Raw genomic sequence first — 18,805 nt, 5'->3', positions numbered from 1 at the left:
CTGAAGTTGAAATATTTAATGAATCTGCAAACTTGTGTTGTGTGGGGGATTTTTTTATACTTTAATCAATACTGTGGGGAAAAATATTTGAAATCTGTAGCTACTCAAGAGAACATTGTAAGAATATTTTTTTTTCTGGAACTCACTCCTCTGGTTTTGAAAAAGTTCACAGTAATGACAGAAATATTATTTCTTGGCATTAGAAATAATCTGGCTAGGTTATTCATGCCAAAAGATTAGACTGTATAGGCTTTTCAGAGTAATATTTAGGCACACCAAAACACAGGGCCTGCTGTTGGATTGGTAGAAGGGAAGAAGAGCCGTGCAGTGAATACAGGCACTTGTTCAGGATTTTTGAAACTCTTGCTTCAATTCCCTGCCCTGCCACAGACTTCCCATGTGAGTGTGGGACAAGCAAGTGTCTCTGTGATTCGCTTCCTCATCTTGAAAGATCTTAAAAAAAAAAAAAAAAAAGATTTAAAGCATGTTACTTGTCTTGAACACTGTGAAACACTATGATACTCTGGAAATGGGGGGGGCATCTCTCACCTGGCAGTGAAAGGGCTGAGGAATATTAGAATTGTGATTATGCAGCATTACATGAGAGGATAGACTGGGAGGTAATGAGCAGCTAAAAGTAAATCACAAACGTCCACACGCTCTGTCTGTCTCCGTGTCATATTGACTTCCTACCCAGAGAGATTTTCTTAGAAAGAATGTTGTTTTGAAAGGCTGAACACCTTCTGTTTCAGTATTTCTGAGCCTAATGAACTCTAAGCAGACAGGCCGTCATTAGCTCAGCTCTGTGACGTGTACAAAGTCATCTCGCTTCCTTCGGTAGCTGCCTAGTTAATCATCACTCACCCATTTTTGTGTACTGGTGGGTGGGTGTCTCCTCAAGCCTCAGAGAAGCTCCATTGTGATACTATGCCTGTCACCACGTTTGAAAAGCAGTGCTGCAACTTAATGAAAACTCGGAGGAAATGAAAGGCATCTCCCTACTTCAGCACCGAGTGAGATTACACTTTAAAAAGCAATTACTTGGATGAGGGAGCTTTTGAACCACAGATCTCTTCTTGTGCAGTCTCCTGAAGTGTTTTGCCTTGTTTTTGAATAGCATAACTCTTATATCATTCCCCTCACCTGTGGATCCCCAAGCACTTTCCAAACAGTCAGCCTTCCTAGCCTCTATAAGTCAGAAAGTTGAAAGGTGACATGGTTTGCACAAAATCTGCCTTTCTTTTTCTCATGTACACCTTGAAAGGTAATCTTGTGTTGGCATTGTTTACTATGGAGTCTGTTGTATACTCACAGTAAATAAAAGGATAGCAGGAAAGATGCATTTCTTAGGGAAATCAGAGCCCATCTGTCAGTCAGCAGTTATCTAATAGCCGTCTATCTTCATTTGTGGAAGGCCATCTTTCCCTAACATGTCCTGTTCCTCTGCCTTTCCTTGGGCACTCACTGTTCAGCAGTCATTGTTTTTATTCTCCTTGGGTGCTATTGCTTTAATATGCTGCGTTCCTCTACTGGCTTTCCCGTGGTGCTAGTGTCTGTCAATCACGCATTTCACTCCTGTTTTACAGCGTGACCCAAAGAGGTTGTGTGCCGCAGAGGAATCCAGGGACAGTGAGCTAGGCTCCCTTTTATGTGGCGTGTGCAAACAGGCAGCAAAAGAACCAGGTCGAGTTTTTCAGTAATGATCTGTTTAGTATTTACTGCTATATTGATTGCTTGTTTAGTAGTACAGGACTCTTCATCTTGGAAAGCGGATGACAGAGCCAAGTAAAATCCTGACTTGAGGAGATGAGAGGGTTAATAAAGAACAGTTGCTCATTTATTCTCATAATGCGAGAAAGCATGAGCATCAGGTTTGAAACAGAAGGAAGTAATTTTTTGCACGAACTTAATGGCAAATTCATGTCTCCAAACTCCTCTTGCCTGACAGTTTAGACCTCTCCAGAAGTAAATCCTACCCACACTGAAACCTGCATTTACCTAAGTGAGACCAGCAGTTACCTAAATGGAAAAAGTCACCATGGTAAGCAGGGGAAAAAGGCTTCTCTTGTTGTACCTTCTGCAACATCTTCAGCAAATTTCTATCTTGAACACTTGGAGCTATCAGGAGGTACATCAGCACTGCCAGGCAGGACTTGTAGACAGCTCTGCAAAACAATGCCTTCGGAAGATATTTAGCTAACCCCAGCTTGACTCTGCGTTAGCGAAGCTAAGAGCCCTAAATGTCAACGACTGCCCCCGAGTCTGTCGTCTGGGCAAAAGCTGAGCCACAGCAAGTCTGATAAAAAGCCTCTTTGCAAGGTTGATAATGCAGTGACTCACATTTCCTTTTGCAGCTGCCTGTCCAAAAGGAAAGCAGCTCTGTACAAAAGTGACATTTTTATTATCCTAGCACCATTTAACCAAAGATGGTAAATGTCAATGAAACAGGATGGTATGTGTGACTGTAAGAGGCAATTTCATGTCACAGAGCTTTGTTGGATGGAGCAGTGGTTTACAAACTGAAGTCTAAGTCTCTGTGAGATGCTTTCACGTAATTACTATTATCCAGAAAAGATGTGTATGCTTGGTAGTGGTGGCAGTATATTGTACGGTAAAGGAGTAAACCAAATCTTTACGTAGGTACAGTGCTTTTCTTTTGGTATCTTGCTATTTGTGATAAAGTTTTCCAGAGCGGTTAAACCAATAAGGGAATAATAGCAAATTTCCTAGAAGATTCTTGTGCCTAGAATCTCACAGACTGTTTGTATCTGTATCACAGATTTTACAGTTGGGGAATTAAGGAAGAGGGAGAGGCACTGATTTACCCAGAATTAGAGAAAAAAATATTGAAAGCATTTGGAACAGAAAGCTGGATAGTCTGTGCTCAAACTCCTAACCAATATTACTCCTTTTAAAAAAATCTAATGCAAAGTTTAATTATTTTCAATAACCACATACTGAGGTCATGTTCTCGCTGTGATGGGAGAGTTTAAGATTAAATATTGGCAGAAGTTGTAATGCTACTGAAGCTATCAGTAAAGTTCATTTAAAGCAGGAATTTTAAAGGAGCACTTGTAAGATGTTCCTAAAGATTTCCAGAAAGATTTCACTTGACCTATTGCTAAAGATCAGTAGCATTAGAAAAGTGGCGTTGCCAGTCCCTTGAGTGTTTTAGTTAAAGCAGGTTTCCCTGCGCTTTCATTAATGGACAGTCCCTCTAGCCAGCTTCACCAGGGTGATATTTCTAGAGATTTAGTCTTTTTGATTATTTTTATTCTATTCTGATCTTTTTAATATGTTTCAAGATCCTTTTGGTCTCTTTGGTATGAATGTAAAATGTGGAACCTTATGCTACAGATGAATGTCTTGAAAACGATTGTTCTCTCTTACATACTGTTAGTGTGAGTGAAATTCAGCTTCATATATAACTTCTATAATAAAATTTATTAACAAAATTATTTTTTAAATCGAAAACATGTAACATTTGCCTGTTTTTACATTTGTAGACACACACAGATTGATCAAAAGCCTGAGTCCAAATGGAGCAATATTAGATTCATCAAACAATGCAAACAAAGATCAAAAGTAATACTGATAAGAAGGAAGCAAAGAGGTTCTCCTTTGTACCTCGTTCTCTTGCAGTCAGTAGATGGGATGCTTTTTTCCCTATTAAAGAGAAAAACACAGTGATTGTTCTGACTTGCACTTGGCATATGCTTTCACGTGTTGTGAAGTGAGAGAGAGTATAATTTGACATCATCAAGCAGCCACTTTGCATGCATGTAAATAGACACGCCATAAGGCAGCAGAGGGCCACACCAATGGTCAAGGAGATTTGAATTTTCGACAAATGGCAGAAAATGGCTGAAGATACATCTAAATATACCATCACCCATCTCTCAGGAGTCCTGTGTGAGAAAAAGAAGACAAAGACATAGAGGTAGGGATTAATATTCTGCCAAAATCCTTGATGATGCTGTTTGAGGAAGGGACCAGCACAGTCCTGGGGTTACCTATCCCGTATCCAGGATCATAGGCAGTGGGAGCAGCAGCCCTGATTCCCCCTAGCTGACCATCCCAGAAACATTAATCCCTGCTACTTCCTGTGACTGCACTGCCCCAGCCCTGGCCCAAACCCTTAAACCAGGCAAATTTGCCAGCACAAAGAAGCTTTGAGACTGTGCTGTGGACAGATGGCTGGGCTCCCTAGTGAATGGAGCCAGCGGGTATGGTTCCAGCAACAGGCTTTGGCTGCTTCATTGGAGTAATGATTGATGGTGACTTATACAAGGGCTACGAGTAATTCTTTGCTGTTAACCAGACTTGGCTACAGCAGAATGGAAGTGGAAATTTGTTGCTTCATTTATTCATCCTGCCTCTGCTTCCTTCCCGCCCACCCTTTGTGCTTTTTAATACTGAAAAGATGAAGCTACTTTGCTTGATCTTAAAATTGTCTTTCCCAAGATACTCTTAATTGTATCTCTACACCTTTTCTCATTCACAGACACATAAGAAGATTAAAGATAGAGGGAGCAGTAATAGATTTAGTTAGATTTTAATAGGATTTGCAGAGGACAATGCAGAGAATGAACACCATAGAGAATATTGCTGCTCTATCTTTGATATCCCTAAGGCTTCTTAGGTAGTCTTTCACTGAGATTTTGTCTGTGTCCTGCATTCAGAGTGAAGACTCTCATTTTTCTGTAGAGCATGTGTGTTTTTTTCAGTAGTATCAAATCATCTCAATAAACAGGTTGCTACATTATTACCTGCAAAAATCATTACAGCCATCATTTTGTATTATTTATTTGTACCTTGTTGAGCATAGTGCTGCATGTGGACAGTGGGTTCTTAATAACTGTTGGGTTTCTGAAAGTGTCCAGTGCTTTTGTCTAGTGTCAGATGAAGTAAAAGGGTTCTGATATATCTGATTACCAGTAGGCCTGGATTCATCAAGCCTGCAGAAATCTAGTTGAAGATGCTAAATTAAAAGGCTATTTTACCTTTGGAACTCAGGCTCCCAGAATAATTTGCGGAGAGGGGTGAGTATATCCAGAAGGTGATTCAGCACACCTGAAATCTAAATTATCGCTGGGGGTGCTTTTCTATGCTGACTGTAAGGGAAACCTTCATGAATAATTTAGACTTGTCTGAGATTCAAGTAGGCAGTAGTGTTCAGCGTTTTATATTCACTTCTAAGGTTTCTCTTGGTATGCACCCAAAAGGTAAGGCACCAAAAAGTTCCAGTCCCTTTTGAAAATATACATTGATGCACCCTTACTTTGCTTCTAGTTGTGATCTCAGGCAAATTTCAGGTCTAAAAAAAAACCTGAGCACCACTGGAAAGAAAAAAAAAAAAAAAAAGAAAAACAAGGTTTACGTACTTTACCCAGACCATGCTCATAACCATATTTTCTGGTGTTCCAGCAGTGCATTAGGCAAAGTGACTGGCAGCTGGTTCATGTTTAAAGAGACTGTATTATGAATCAGTATTTAACATCCAGTTCAATGCAGCATTATATTTAGCAAGTGGCTGTTGTGAGAGAAGTGCTGAAGCCTTTCAAAGTATTTCCCAGAACAATATTAGGAGGAATGACATGGCTCTAGCAAAAAGCTTTCCTAATGTAAAATCAGCCTGTAACCAGCCCTGTACCAACATGGGGCAAAGTTTATCAATGTAGCATTAATATTTGCAGTGTTTGTGGACCTGCTCTGTCATGTAATGGTTCACACAGAGTACAGTGAAATGGCTTTTGTCTCAGCTCTTTTCCCCCTGTCTTAAACTTTACTTCTTTGTTCTCCCTCAGCCCAGCCATGGCCGGAGATTCTAGGATCTTCATGAACCAGGACATGGACATCGGAGTTGTATCCAGAGAGCCTAAGAAGATTCCCAAACAGGCTCGGGATGACGTCCCCATTGCCACTGACCGAACCCGCCTCATATCAGCAGAAGGTAAGAAGCCACGCCAGCGTTACATGGAGAAAAGTGGCAAGTGCAATGTACACCATGGAAATGTCCAAGAAACCTACCGATACCTTAGTGACCTCTTCACTACTCTGGTGGACCTCAAATGGCGTTTTAATCTTCTTGTCTTCACTATGGTCTATACCATCACTTGGTTATTTTTTGGGTTCATATGGTGGCTCATTGCCTATATCCGGGGAGACCTGGACCATCTTGAAGATGAAAACTGGATCCCCTGTGTTGAAAACCTCAGTGGATTTGTTTCTGCATTTCTGTTTTCTATTGAGACTGAGACAACAATAGGGTATGGCTATAGGGTCATAACGGAGAAGTGCCCAGAGGGCATTGTACTGCTCCTGATCCAGGCTATTCTGGGCTCCATTGTCAATGCGTTCATGGTGGGATGCATGTTTGTCAAGATCAGCCAACCAAAGAAGAGAGCTGAAACCCTCATGTTTTCTAACAATGCGGTGATTTCCATGAGGGATGAGAAGCTCTGTCTCATGTTCCGTGTTGGAGACCTCCGCAATTCCCACATTGTCGAGGCTTCCATTAGAGCCAAACTGATTAAGTCCAAACAGACCAAAGAGGGAGAGTTCATCCCCTTGAACCAAACAGACATCAATGTGGGATTTGACACTGGAGATGACAGGTTGTTCCTGGTGTCACCTCTTATCATCTCACATGAAATCAACGAGAAAAGCCCCTTCTGGGAGATGTCTCGCACCCAACTGGAGAAGGAAGAATTTGAAATTGTGGTCATCCTGGAAGGAATGGTGGAAGCAACAGGTAAGCGCTTGTCTAAATCAGTCACAATTTTGAGGGAGAAAGGGGAAAAATAGAGTGCAGTTTGGCATTAAGATTTCACTGTCAGTGTCACCTGGACTGAGAAGATGTTGGGATTTATCCTTCTGTTGTGACTCATTCAGGTGGGATATAAGTCCTGGATTCATACAAAGGGATTACATGAGGATCTGTCCATAATCACTTAGGACTGATCCATGGGAAAAAAGGAATGGACTGAAGCAACTTATGAGGTCTCTTATTTTCTGTGATCAAAATTCACGGCGCAAATCCTTTTCCATTTCTCCTCAGTATTAAAAATTAGCTGTAACTCTGATATTTTAGGTACTGCTGTGGTGTTGCTATTTAATGGAGGCTATGAAGGAAGTCCCCAAGTATTACTATATCCCATAAAACAGCATGTGCTGAAACTGAATGACTTGAACATGATGTAGGACATAGATTTTCAAAAAGAGCTCAGAGAAGAAAAATACAGAAAATGCTTTTGTGACTCTAGGAACGCAGCAGCTGTTTAACAGCATAAAACAATCCTGTGTAATGGGTAGATTAGGAGATATACTCAGCTGGTTCCCAGTTTCCTCCTATGGGTGTATTTGTGGCAGGCAATGAAAGGAGTCTGCATCTGTATATAATAAATCTGGAAAAGTTTTGTGCTTCAGCTTTTCAGGGTATGTAAAAGGGAGGTGACAGTGTGCTTCTCAAGATGAGTGAACGGGTGGCCAAAAAGGTCCCCAGGCTCCTTTCCACAGTTGGGATGCTGTGTATCTCCTGGGTGTCTGGTTAGTAAGGAAGATGCTTTTACTCTGGAGTCTCACCTAACAGAATACAGCATCATGGGGTCATTTTACCACTTGCAGCTAATTCATTTATGCTACGCACTGAGGAGGAGCCAACAGGCAGCAAGTGCATTTAAGCAGCCTGAGATGCTGGTGCTCCCTTCAGGCAGGTTTTCTCAGCCTGGGGTTGGCAGCGTGCCTCGATCAAATCAGGGTCTTTGAGGGAAATGGGACTACAGGCAGCAGGAGGAGAGAATTACTATCTAGAGATGTAGGAACCTAGAAAGACTCAGAGATATGAAAATGCTTTTGTAAGTAATTTTTCCCTTTGGTGTTTAAGGACTCTAGTTGTGAGACAGTGCTGTGAACCCAAGGTTTTTTTCTGGTGGGGTTGGAAGGTGTCCATCTTGTTGAAGCATAGGCTCTCTCTGAAACACTTGCAAGGGGTTTCTGCTTGATATGAGTCCTTGGTGGTAGCAGCATCCTGACTTACAGATTCTGGGCCTTTGCTTACCGTTAATATTGTCCCTTTCTTCTGGTTTGTCCTTGTTAGTCTCTTAACAGCCAAACATAGGGGGAAATAGTCTCAAATCCCTGCACTCCAGACCTTCACACCTGAAGACAGCTCTCTAGAGACCTAATTCATTTTCCCAGTACTTCCCTCTAGTCATTAGGTGAATAGCAATAGCTGAGTTTTTCAAACAGCTAATGGGTGGTTATGTATAGATTACACTGCACTTAGGTTGGAGTACTGTATTGTACGAGTGGAATTCATGTGGCATTGCTAGGCAAATATTCTTTCCCAGCAGAATATTGTAGAAATGTGGCAAAAGAAGGGGTGGGTGGAAAAGAATATCAAAGGGGAGGATTTGTAATGGAAGCTTATTTTGTAGCCTAAACAATTACCAGAAACTAGAACCTCGTAATCCGAGCGTGGAATGCAGTTCCTTGCACGTCCAAAGCCTCTTTCCTCTCCGCACAGTGACACTATCAAATTCTGTTTGAACAGCTACTGCACTGCCATCCTCTTATCAGCCCCTGCTAGATATGTGTGAGAGGAAGTCATTATCAATAACAACCTCAAAATTAAAAGCATGGCATAGGAATAATATTGCTTTACAAATGGGCTGCTCTCCCAGACGGATTGTACAGGCCAGTGTGTAATGATGTTAAGGAGCATACATCTGTGGAAATGATTTGTTCTGGTCTCAGAAGGCAGGCTGTGAAACTTCAAAAATGGAGCCAGAAGAGCCAGTTTGCATTGAACTTAGAGCAGAGCGGACCTCAGATGCAGCTGTTATCAGACTCAGAGGCTGAGATGATTTTCTGAATGACACATGGTAGCCATGCAAGTGATATTTTGCCACAACAAAAGTGGCTTGCAGAAGTTGCTCCTTTCCTGCTTTGTCCTTGCATTTCGTAATATTGATAAGCCCATTCAGGGGTCTTTAATCCCTACCTCCGTACTTTAACCTTTGCTCCCAGCAAATTCTTTTGGTTCTTTCCTCCCTGTCACGCTGTTCAAGCCCTATCTGCTTTCAGGAATGGTATAATTTACTTGCAGTGTGACTTCTATTAAATCATGACGCTATGACAATCTGGTCAGGTTCAGGACAGTATGAAAATACAACAGGCCATTTGTTCCCTTAGAAACCCCTATGAAAAAATCAGCAGCCATGGTCACAGCATGCAGGGGTATAACTGGTCAGCATATATAGCACTGCTCATGGTGCACGAGAGGGAAGCAAGTCCTGCGTGCTCTCCCAGAGGTAGCTCAGCTCTGTAGTTGGCAGGAGGAAAAATTAATGGAAAGTTACCCAGTCTTTGCAGACAGCAACAAATCATACCCTGAATAGATCCTGCACTGGTGGGGAAAAAAGCTATATTTTTCATAAGGTTTTTGGAAAGCAGGTCAGACCTGACTACGCTTTGGTGATTGTCAACATATAAATAACTGAAGAAATTTTAAGCATAATTTCTGAGTAGAAGTATGAATACTATTCACTGAAACATTCAGGACAGCAATTTTATAACCATTTCCAGTAGTTTTAACCAACCACACACATTACAAATGAAATGCATTGTCCTCCTCTCAAACAAGTAACTCTTCTCACTGACATTTAAGTTTAATTCCTATCCAGTGGAAGGCTAAGATGGTAAATTGTTTCAAATAAGAAGTGTAGAAGAAATTCTAATGAGTTGGAACACTGTGAGTCACTGTTTATTTGTGTTTTGATTGTTTGTTTGTTTGTTTTTTACAAAATGAAACGTGATTTAAAACAATGTTTTTGTTTCAAGTTGACTTGAATTTCTAAAATGCTTCAAGTTGTTTGTTTGTTTTAACAAAGACAAACATTGTGGTTTAAGACAATATTTTTGTTTTCCAGAAGACCTGAATTTTTTAAAAGGGTAAGTAACAACGAACTGAAGAACACCAACACACAAGAAACACATCAGCCAGCCTAAAATGCAGTGTTTCTCTTTTCCTGAAGAAGAAAATAAACATTTTATTAGTCAAGTGAGAGCTCTCCAAGGACCCACAACTATTTTACTTCCTAACCCACGAAGCCAGCTGCAGCAGAAAGCCCACTGGCAGGGGTGTTTCCAATCAATATTTTAGTATGGTTGTGGCACTGTGACTTGACAACAGGTTAAAAACACCAAAGGAAGACTGAGTTTCTGGGCAGATCCGGGGTGATCATTGCTGAGTGAAATAACCACTGTAAAGGCAAAATCGATATAGATGACAAGTGTTCTGACTTCCAGTGCTGCTTTGTGGGCATCTTGAAAGCAGCAGCATCACTCACAGCGCTTACTTAATGAATTGGTCACAGAGATTACTTTAGGGAATTAATTCTCTTGTGCCATATCTTAAAGGGACACTTGTCGAGATCAGCTGGCCCAAATTTGATCTACAATAAAAGGAAAGAAACTGAAGGTGAAAAATCTGTTTGCTAAGTGAATACATTTTTTCTTGCCACAGTGAAAACAAAAATCAGAGCCATCCTGTCGACAGAGCAGGGCTAGGCTGTTGTTGGGCCAAGCCTCTTGCCCTTACCCTCCTGGTGCCTAATTCAACTTATTATATCAAGCAAGGCTGCCAGAATGCAGAAAAGCAGTGGAGATTTGCACACCTCCTCCATGTGCTCACATAGTAAACTGGGTTATGTGGTGAAGAAATGGCTGACTCAATTAGAGAACATTGGAGGCTCCTTTTTTTTTTTTCCCTCACTGTCATTCCATGTGATGAAGCAGTGTACGTAGACTTTCTGGAAAATAATTTGAAAACGCTCTCTTCCCTTCCAACTTTCCCCTTTTGCTGCTATTTACTGACAATTAACCAAAACCTAATCTATCAGTAGCTGTCCTGCTATCCTCATTCTGAATCTATACTGTCCAGTGTTGCGATTGTCTGGGCAGACATACTGGTGCTTTTTACTTCATCCTTGGTCCTCACTGGTTTTCTCTGCCTCTTTTTCCAACCTATATTAAATAACCCACAGGAGACAGTCCAAAGGCCTGATAAGTCCAGTGGCTAAACAAAGTTTTAATAAACTTTTAAGAAAGGATAGGTATATACACTTCTGGCTTACCACGGTTTCATGATTGCAAGCAATTTACTCCCAGTCAGGATCCTGCATCTCCGTTCCTCATCCTGTCCCTATGAGAATGTAACCTTTTTGCACCTCAAATTATCCATCTTTACAGAAGATACAGTAAAATTTTGTGGCTGCAAATTAAAAAAGTCATAGTCACAACATAAGAAATCCTGAAATTAGTCATGATTTTCTTGGGAGAACAAAGGAAGTTAATTAATGAGTGGATTTTTCATGCATTCATCATCTGGTTTGGGTTGTCTTGTTTTGCTTTGCATTTTGCATATAAATAAGTTTTCTTTTCTGCACGAAGGACCTTGCAGAACTGTCACAGAAACTGCCTATATAATTAAAGGGAAGAGCCAGACACCTCCAGTCATTCTTTTCACAAACTGAGTTGTCTTCCAGAGGTGGATGGTAGCAGGCTACTCATCTTAGGTGCCGCTGCAGTCCCTATAAATACCTTTGTGAGGGGCCTAAACTTACACAGTGTAAGCCTCAGGTTCTGCCTGGTAGAGACATGGGAATTGAACCCAAGATTTTTAAATCTTAAGGTCCTTGCTTTTTTTTTTTTTTTTTTTTCTTTCAGTGCCTGGGAGCTTTTACATTCCTGGAGAGCATTCAGAAAAATTAAAATCCTATTACTCTTCTCTGGCATAAAAATAAAAATGAATCAAGGGCAGACTCTTCTTGTAAAAGAGACAAGAATAAATAATTGGAGGACCATGCTCCTACCTTCTAAAATTCCTTTTGAAGTTGGAGGAATTTTGGCTTTTTGGAGGTTACAGTGTTCTTTTGTCTGATTAATGCAAAGGGACTAATAAATTTTATAACTATCCAAACGCTGGTGCTAATCTAAAGGCATGTATTGCTTAATTAGAGTGATAGAATTAAATTTTTTATAACTATTGCTTGCCATCAGTCTGTTACTATACCTCTGAGTCCATCAGTTCTTCCTCTGTACTTTTGCAGTGTAGGTGGAGCTCAGCTCAAGGAGCAGAGCATATTTTATGCAGCTTTAGTGTACCTGGTACAGAGGAAAACGTCACCGTGCATACAGTAGCGTATAAAAACAAGGACATAGAAGTGAAATCACTTCCAGCAATATCTATGTCTAAACTGCAGGGAGAGCCCAGCAAATATGGCAAACATACAGTCAGCATCCACATGACGTGCTGCCAGCAGATAATCACTGAGCTCTGTGGCATTTAAATGAGGAGAGTTAATTTTAGGCTGATGAAAAATGTTGTCTTGACAGCCCCAGGGGTTGGGATATCTCTACCCACTGAGAAAGTCCAGGCTGTAACAGTACTGAAAGATTCAGCTATGCTGCTGATGTGATCAGATTGAAGCCTGTGGCGATTTCTTGAGTCTTGGTCATGCTTTGTGGCCCTCTTGCCCTTGCCCTCTCCTGTAAAACTGCCGAGAAGGGTACTGGCTGTGCTGGTACATTAAAAAAATGTGCATCCTCCAACAGTCGGAGGGAGACTGCTGGCTCGTCTCTGGATAACGAAACAGCTGCAAGATGCAGTTAGATTTGGCCTATGATAATGAAGTTTGATTTAACTGGTAACCTAAGGGTACACAAGGCCTGGAAATCGGGAGCAATCTCCTGCAGAATTTCCCCTTTCTTTAGCAGTGTGGCAGAGCCAGAAGCGTCTGCTCCAGTTGCATAATCAGTGGCACTGCAAGCAGCGAAACGTTCTGAAATCTGCAACTCCCATTGAGTACATTGCAGAAAAAAATAGGCTCCTTACTGAGTGAGCCATCAAATAACTGCTTTTTATCAGCATGTATTAACATTCTTTTGTCTTTGATAAAATGTAAGCTGCTTGATCCCAACTGATTTTGATGACAGAAAAGTGCCTTTTTGGTAGAGTTCCCTGACACCTATTTTACCCACTAATCTTTCCTCACTGACTCTCTCTGTTCTTGAATGTAATGAAACACCTGGTTTAATACACGTAGCAATATATTTTGCATCTTTTCATCTTCTGGAAACCAGAAACAAGCAGTTTAAGAAGGCATCTACAGCTGCCTTAAACAGGAACATGCACAAACTCTGTTATTGAGTCTGTGATGTAGTGACTCCAGCCAACAGACCAAAAATCCGCTTCTTAGGGTTCTGCTATAATGAAATTATCATTAAAACTCTATGAATTGTTTATTGCAGAACCCGAAACCAGGAGACAGCCCGCTGGTCTCCAGCTTTCTAAAAACCTTGGAACTGGTTCCAGCTTTATTGAAAACTTGGTGCATCTGCTTATAACTTTGGGCTTTTTTTTTTCTGGTTTCAATTAAAATTGATTTTTTTTTTTCAACTGAAAGCAAGGCTATGAATTTATGAGATGAAAAAGCTGTAGCTAAAACTTGAAAGTTGAAGATTTTACATATTTACATGTTATACAATTGACAGTTTGTACAAATTTATATTAAGAATACTTTTTCATTTTTAAACCAGATCGTCTAGGAGAAAATTAAACTTTTAATGGTCCCACTGTCTGGAAAAATCAATATGCTTGACAAATACAAATCTTGGTGACTTTTATTTGGAAATAAGGTTTGAAACACATCTGCTTGTACTGACAAAGGGGAAATGAGGATATTCTTTTGGTGTGAAGCATATTTAAATAAAAGGCCCAAGTCACCAAATACCACTTACTTCCTTTTCTGTAACTATACCAAATATCCACTCTGCTTAAACCCCAAACATGTAGTTATATCTATTTTAAGAAAAGGATTAGCAGCATTTGTCAAGACCAAAAATGTTACAATTATTTTTGCAAGAAATTTGAGGAGCTTGAAATCTCCCCCAGCTTCTTGCACGTGCGCTCTGAGATGTCAGTGCTTGGGGCAGGGCTGGGCAGGACAGCACTTCTGCACTGCAGGAGAACAGTAGTGGCAAGGCTGGTGTGGTTCTTGATGGATGTCAGCGTTATGACGTGACGATTCACTACACCCAAGATGTCCCATGGACTTGGATAGGCAAGGCTTGTGAAATGAAACAGCTTATTTGTGCGGAGACCCCAGAGCAATGTCTGAAAGATGTGAGTTTGGTGAATTACTCAGCCCTGGTGCAAGCTGAAACTTTGATGTTAAGTGCACATTGTATGCAAGTTGAAAGTGGCTGCATCCATGTGCTGTTAATAAAAGTAAGGTTTATTGTTTCCACACCTCCTCTGTCATCTTTTTGCAGTTATAGAGGCAATAATTAGCCAGGGACATTACAGATGCATTAATTAACCAGGCTGGAGAGCACAGGGCAGCCTGCAAAGCAGGCACTTAATGGAATTTGAAGCAGAGACAATGCTGTTGTTTACTGGGTAATGTAGGAGTTGCCAAGCAGTATGTCCCCACGCAATTAAAATACCACTGCACATGTGCTAAAAAGGAATATTTGAATGGGATTATGAAGCAATTACAAGTTGTCTTATTGTGCTGGCTCTGTGTACCCCTGGGGTTACAGAAAGCAGCTCCTGCAGGAAGCTGGCAGTGTGCAGTATTTGGTTGATGAAAGCTTTCTATTGTTCCTTCCTTAATTGAATACTTACAGCAGGAGATAACGGTGATTGTGTCTCTGGAGTTCAGGTTCACTGTCAGGTACTGCCCACAGCAACGGAGCTATTTCAGGCCCTCATTACAAGGCAGGAGTTCCCCTTGGGTGCCTCAGGCCCCCACATTTAGCAGGGACACCCCATCTTGGCCATGGGGTCCACAACACAATACCTTCAGGCAGCACCTGGAAAGCCACAGTACGAATCAACCTGTTTGTTTACAGGACCTAATCCCATGAGTAGGAGCAGCCTCCTCTCCTGCTCTCATCTCTGGGCTTTGAAATTGCTCAGAGCTTGGGGGAAGCACCTGAAGGCCTTTGTGAATTCTGGTACAAAACCAGCTGTTCTAAAGGAAAAAGGGCTAGTTTATTTTAACTGTCTCCCTAACATATGTGCACCTGTTACTGGTCATCCAGCATGAGATTAGCCCTGCAACCCTGCATTATCGACCCTTTAAACAGTCTGTGGCAAAAGCTTTTGCACTTGGGGATGAATGGTATGATAAGCATCAGTGACACAGGTCTGAGAAAAAACATAAAGTTGGCAGGACTCTGCAAGCTGCCTGCATGTTGAGCTGCTCTTTACAAGCTGATAGAAGGGAGTGAAGGTTAAACTGTCTTCACCTCAAGGACTGAGGAGCCCAGGGCAGGCGATGCTGCACATAGTAGCGTCACCTGAAGCATATAGTCAGGAGTGATCTCCACGCAGATATTTACTCCTAAAGCAAAAGCTGAGTTTTCTGAACAGGTTCTGAAAAGTAGAGTTTCTGCTTAAGGTAAAAACACTTGGGGTAATTTTCCTCTTCCATTATTGTATTTTTCATGCAGCCTCTGCATTTCCTGGTTCCTGCTGGTCCAGGAAGCAGACACGCTACAACACTATGACTAACTCTGTACTTGTTGTTCCTGCCCAGAAGCAAGTACTCCTGCAGCTCTCCTTGGGGGAAAAAATTGGCTTTTCTGTCTGAGAAATTTCCAGTTCTGTTTTGCTAAGTGTTACGCGTGTCATTGTCCCTCTTTTACCCTTTCAAGAACCAAAAGAAACTATACGTTCCTGTCCTGGTAGTTTTAAGCTAAGGAAAGCAATAAAAGACAGGTAAAACCATCAGGGTAACTTGCTTGTGTGGGTGTCTTTTAATGAACTATAGCAATTATGACAGGGAAAAAAAAAAAAAACACTTTTCAAAGGTGCCCTTTTTTAAAGGAAATTTTTTCTGATTATTCTGAGTTTTCAGACACTTACTTAAGTTCACATGAATACATATGATCTTTCCTGAAGCATCTGACACTGATATTTTTCCCCTGTGCATTGTTTTAGATTTCTGTTGCTGTACCTTGGGTTGTGGGGTTGACTTGGAAGTATTGGTCGGGAACTGGATTAAGTGCCTATTTTGAATGTGTTGCAAGCAGGCCTATCTCTCACCCTCCAAAAGAGAGCAGTGGGAGAACTTTGTGAAGTCAGGTTTTCTAAATTTCACCAAAATTAAGTCCATAAATCTAACATATTTAGGACAAGCAGAAGACAAATATTTGGAAGATAAGTCAACCTTGACTTCTCAGTCAGCAGGTGACTCCAAAATAAGTCATTTGCAGTTTTGCCAAAGCTGAATGCTTACACCTGCTCTGCAAAGGTTCTCTTCAAAATTTATCAAAGTACATAAAAAAAACCACTGATCCTTGCGAGAAGAAGCTGGACAAAATCAGTTTCATGTTGCTCACTGTTCATTCAATATCAAATCGATTAATACATTGATTTCAATATGCTCATGAGCGTGACTGTGTAATGTTGTGGATTTGGGGTCAGCAAACCTGATACAGTTGGATGGAACCCTCCGAAGGTATTTATAAGCCAGCATGCCATATAAATCACTAGGAGCTGGGGCCTTCTCCACCTTTCAGGCTATATCACTTGTCTTAACCTGAGTGCAGGAGGGAATAGCTGGTAGGGCTGTAGCTCAAGTGGGATAGCGTCAGACCCAGTGGGAGTGCAGGCAGCTAGGTGCTTTGGCAGGGCAGTGCTTCATTCTATTGTGTGAGTCAGGATTTGAGGTGCATTGGCAGGGTCGTATGTCATTTTAGCACATGGTTCACCAGAAGTGCTGCTAGTAGCAGCCGCACAAGCAAGCAGCATCTCAGCAGAGCAATGTGAGGACAGAGAAGCTGCTTAGAGATATCAGACTTCAGACCCTTAATGCAGGGTTTAGGATACAATCTGAAGATGTGGTGATGAATCCACCCCTTTTCCTTTGAGGGCTCGGCTTTTTCGTGATAGAGCCTTTTGTGAGACTTACTAAGCAAAGGTTTTTTCTATGTTCCAGATCAATCCGGTATGGAGATAACATGAAAGTGCTTTTAAACGAAAGAAGTGGTTGGGTGAGCATGTAAGGAAGCTTTGCATTTAACATCCCTCTCTTTCCATCCAGGGATGACTTGCCAGGCTCGCAGCTCCTACATGGACACTGAGGTGCTGTGGGGACATCGCTTCACTCCTGTCCTCACCCTGGAGAAGGATTTTTACGAAGTTGACTACAACAGCTTCCATAGCACTTATGAGACCAACACTCCTGTGTGCTGTGCCAAAGAGCTGGCTGAGTCTCGCCGGGAAGGCCAGCTCCTCAGCCACCTCTCCAGTGCCACCTTCCTGAGCGGGGGCAGAGAAGCAGAGACAGCAAGAGGGGAAGAAGAGGAAGAAGACAGGGAGCCTGCAGGAATGAATGGAGCCAATGGGACAGCAGGAGAGGTGAAAGAAGATCTGCCTGTATAACACAAGAACTGCTGGACAGTAGATAACCACATACACTTACTGGGAGACTGTGGCCCAGCAAGTCAGGAACTGGCTGGGAGTCAGGGACCTGAGATTTGTGTCCAGATCTCTACTGCCTGCCTGTTCCTGCCGAGTCACTGCACAGCACTGTGCCTCAGTTTCCCTCCTCTTTTACCTGTACAGTGAGGTTCTGAGCTTTGCACTCTTTCGCAAAGTATTTTGGTCTCTATGGACAAGGCTCACTAAATACAATCATGATTAAAATTGAAATTCCCACCGCTGACTGTTACAAAAGACATTCATTGGACGTTCAGAACTTATCCCCCCTCACAAGGGTATTTAAAAAGTAAAACTCTAGAATCTCCCATCTCAGTATGAAGAATGTGATTTCATACCTTCACTTAACTTGTGAGTCAATGTGTTGTAGACATTGTTACTGCTTAATTAAAAGAAGATGAAAAAAACTCTCTGGTATGTAGTGGAGTGTTTTGTTTTCATCATTTTTGCAAATAGAGTTTAGTTTAGTTAGTGTTTTCCTCCAAAATCAGTCATTGTCATTTATTTCCCACAAAATGTGTGATATTAACAGGATAGTTTTCCGTGTAAACCTTTAGCATGTTTATCCAATGTTTTTGACTATCCTCTCAAACTGAAATGCCATCTTTGTGCACTCTTTTCATGGTATCTCTGATACATTTCATAGGCTGTCCATGATCAGAGAAAGGTTGGATCTTCCTCCAGTAAAGTTTTTGTTTTGTTTTGTTTAGTTTTTCCCCTGTTTTGGGTGTCCCATTTCCAATTGATTTAAAACAAAACATATAGCCATCTGGGAGCTTGAAATGATCTGGAATTTCACAGAGAGTCCCTGGAGTAGGTAGACTGGGTAAGTGACAGTTTGCAAAATTGTCTGCTCTTCCATAAAATACATACTTAAAATAAGGTTTTAGATGACGATGTTCTTATAGCTAATGGGAACATGCACTGACATAACTGAAGCCATCTGGCCACACTAGTGCAAGCATGCTGGTTGGCATTTGGCCCTGCAACATTCACTTTTTGTGAGCTGGAAAACACAGTACTGCAGAACAGGATTAACATCACTGAAGTTTTGTTCTGTAAGTTGCACTAAATGAGCCGGTGCAGTGTGTCTGCTTTGGGTGGCTTCTCTAATGCAGCTGCATCAGATTATTTGCACAAGTTTCCTTCCTATAAATAAGTCAGAAGCAGGATCAGCTCCCCATGTCCTGTCAATGGCAAGCAGTAACATCTCAGTGGGTCTAATGCTAACCTGCCGGTAACTTCTGCAAGTGTTTCAGACACGTTTTGTCCTGCAGGTCAATTAAGGTT

The 18,805-nt window shown here is 41.5% G+C and overlaps 1 protein-coding gene across 2 annotated transcripts in view; it reads left to right on the top strand.

Annotated features, from left to right (window-relative positions):
* Positions 1-17,915, top strand: part of KCNJ5 (potassium inwardly rectifying channel subfamily J member 5) — a 59,219-nt gene extending 41,304 nt beyond the window's left edge. Inside the window, exons 5-6 of one of the 2 annotated variants that reach the window (XM_040534093.1) lie at positions 5,808-6,754; positions 17,118-17,915. In XM_040534093.1, the coding sequence (XP_040390027.1) occupies positions 5,815-6,754; positions 17,118-17,458 (1,281 nt within the window). In that variant the 5' untranslated portion in view covers positions 5,808-5,814 and the 3' untranslated portion in view covers positions 17,459-17,915. The remainder of the gene's footprint in view (positions 1-5,807; positions 6,755-17,117) is intronic. The other variant, XM_040534092.1, reaches the window with a different exon arrangement.
* The last annotated feature ends 890 nt before the right edge of the window (positions 17,916-18,805 follow it).

Source organism: Cygnus olor, chromosome 22 (assembly GCF_009769625.2).
Source record: "Cygnus olor isolate bCygOlo1 chromosome 22, bCygOlo1.pri.v2, whole genome shotgun sequence".
NCBI lineage: Eukaryota > Metazoa > Chordata > Aves > Anseriformes > Anatidae > Cygnus > Cygnus olor.
Note: the sequence above shows the minus strand (reverse complement) of the source record. Positions and strands in the feature narration are given on the sequence as shown.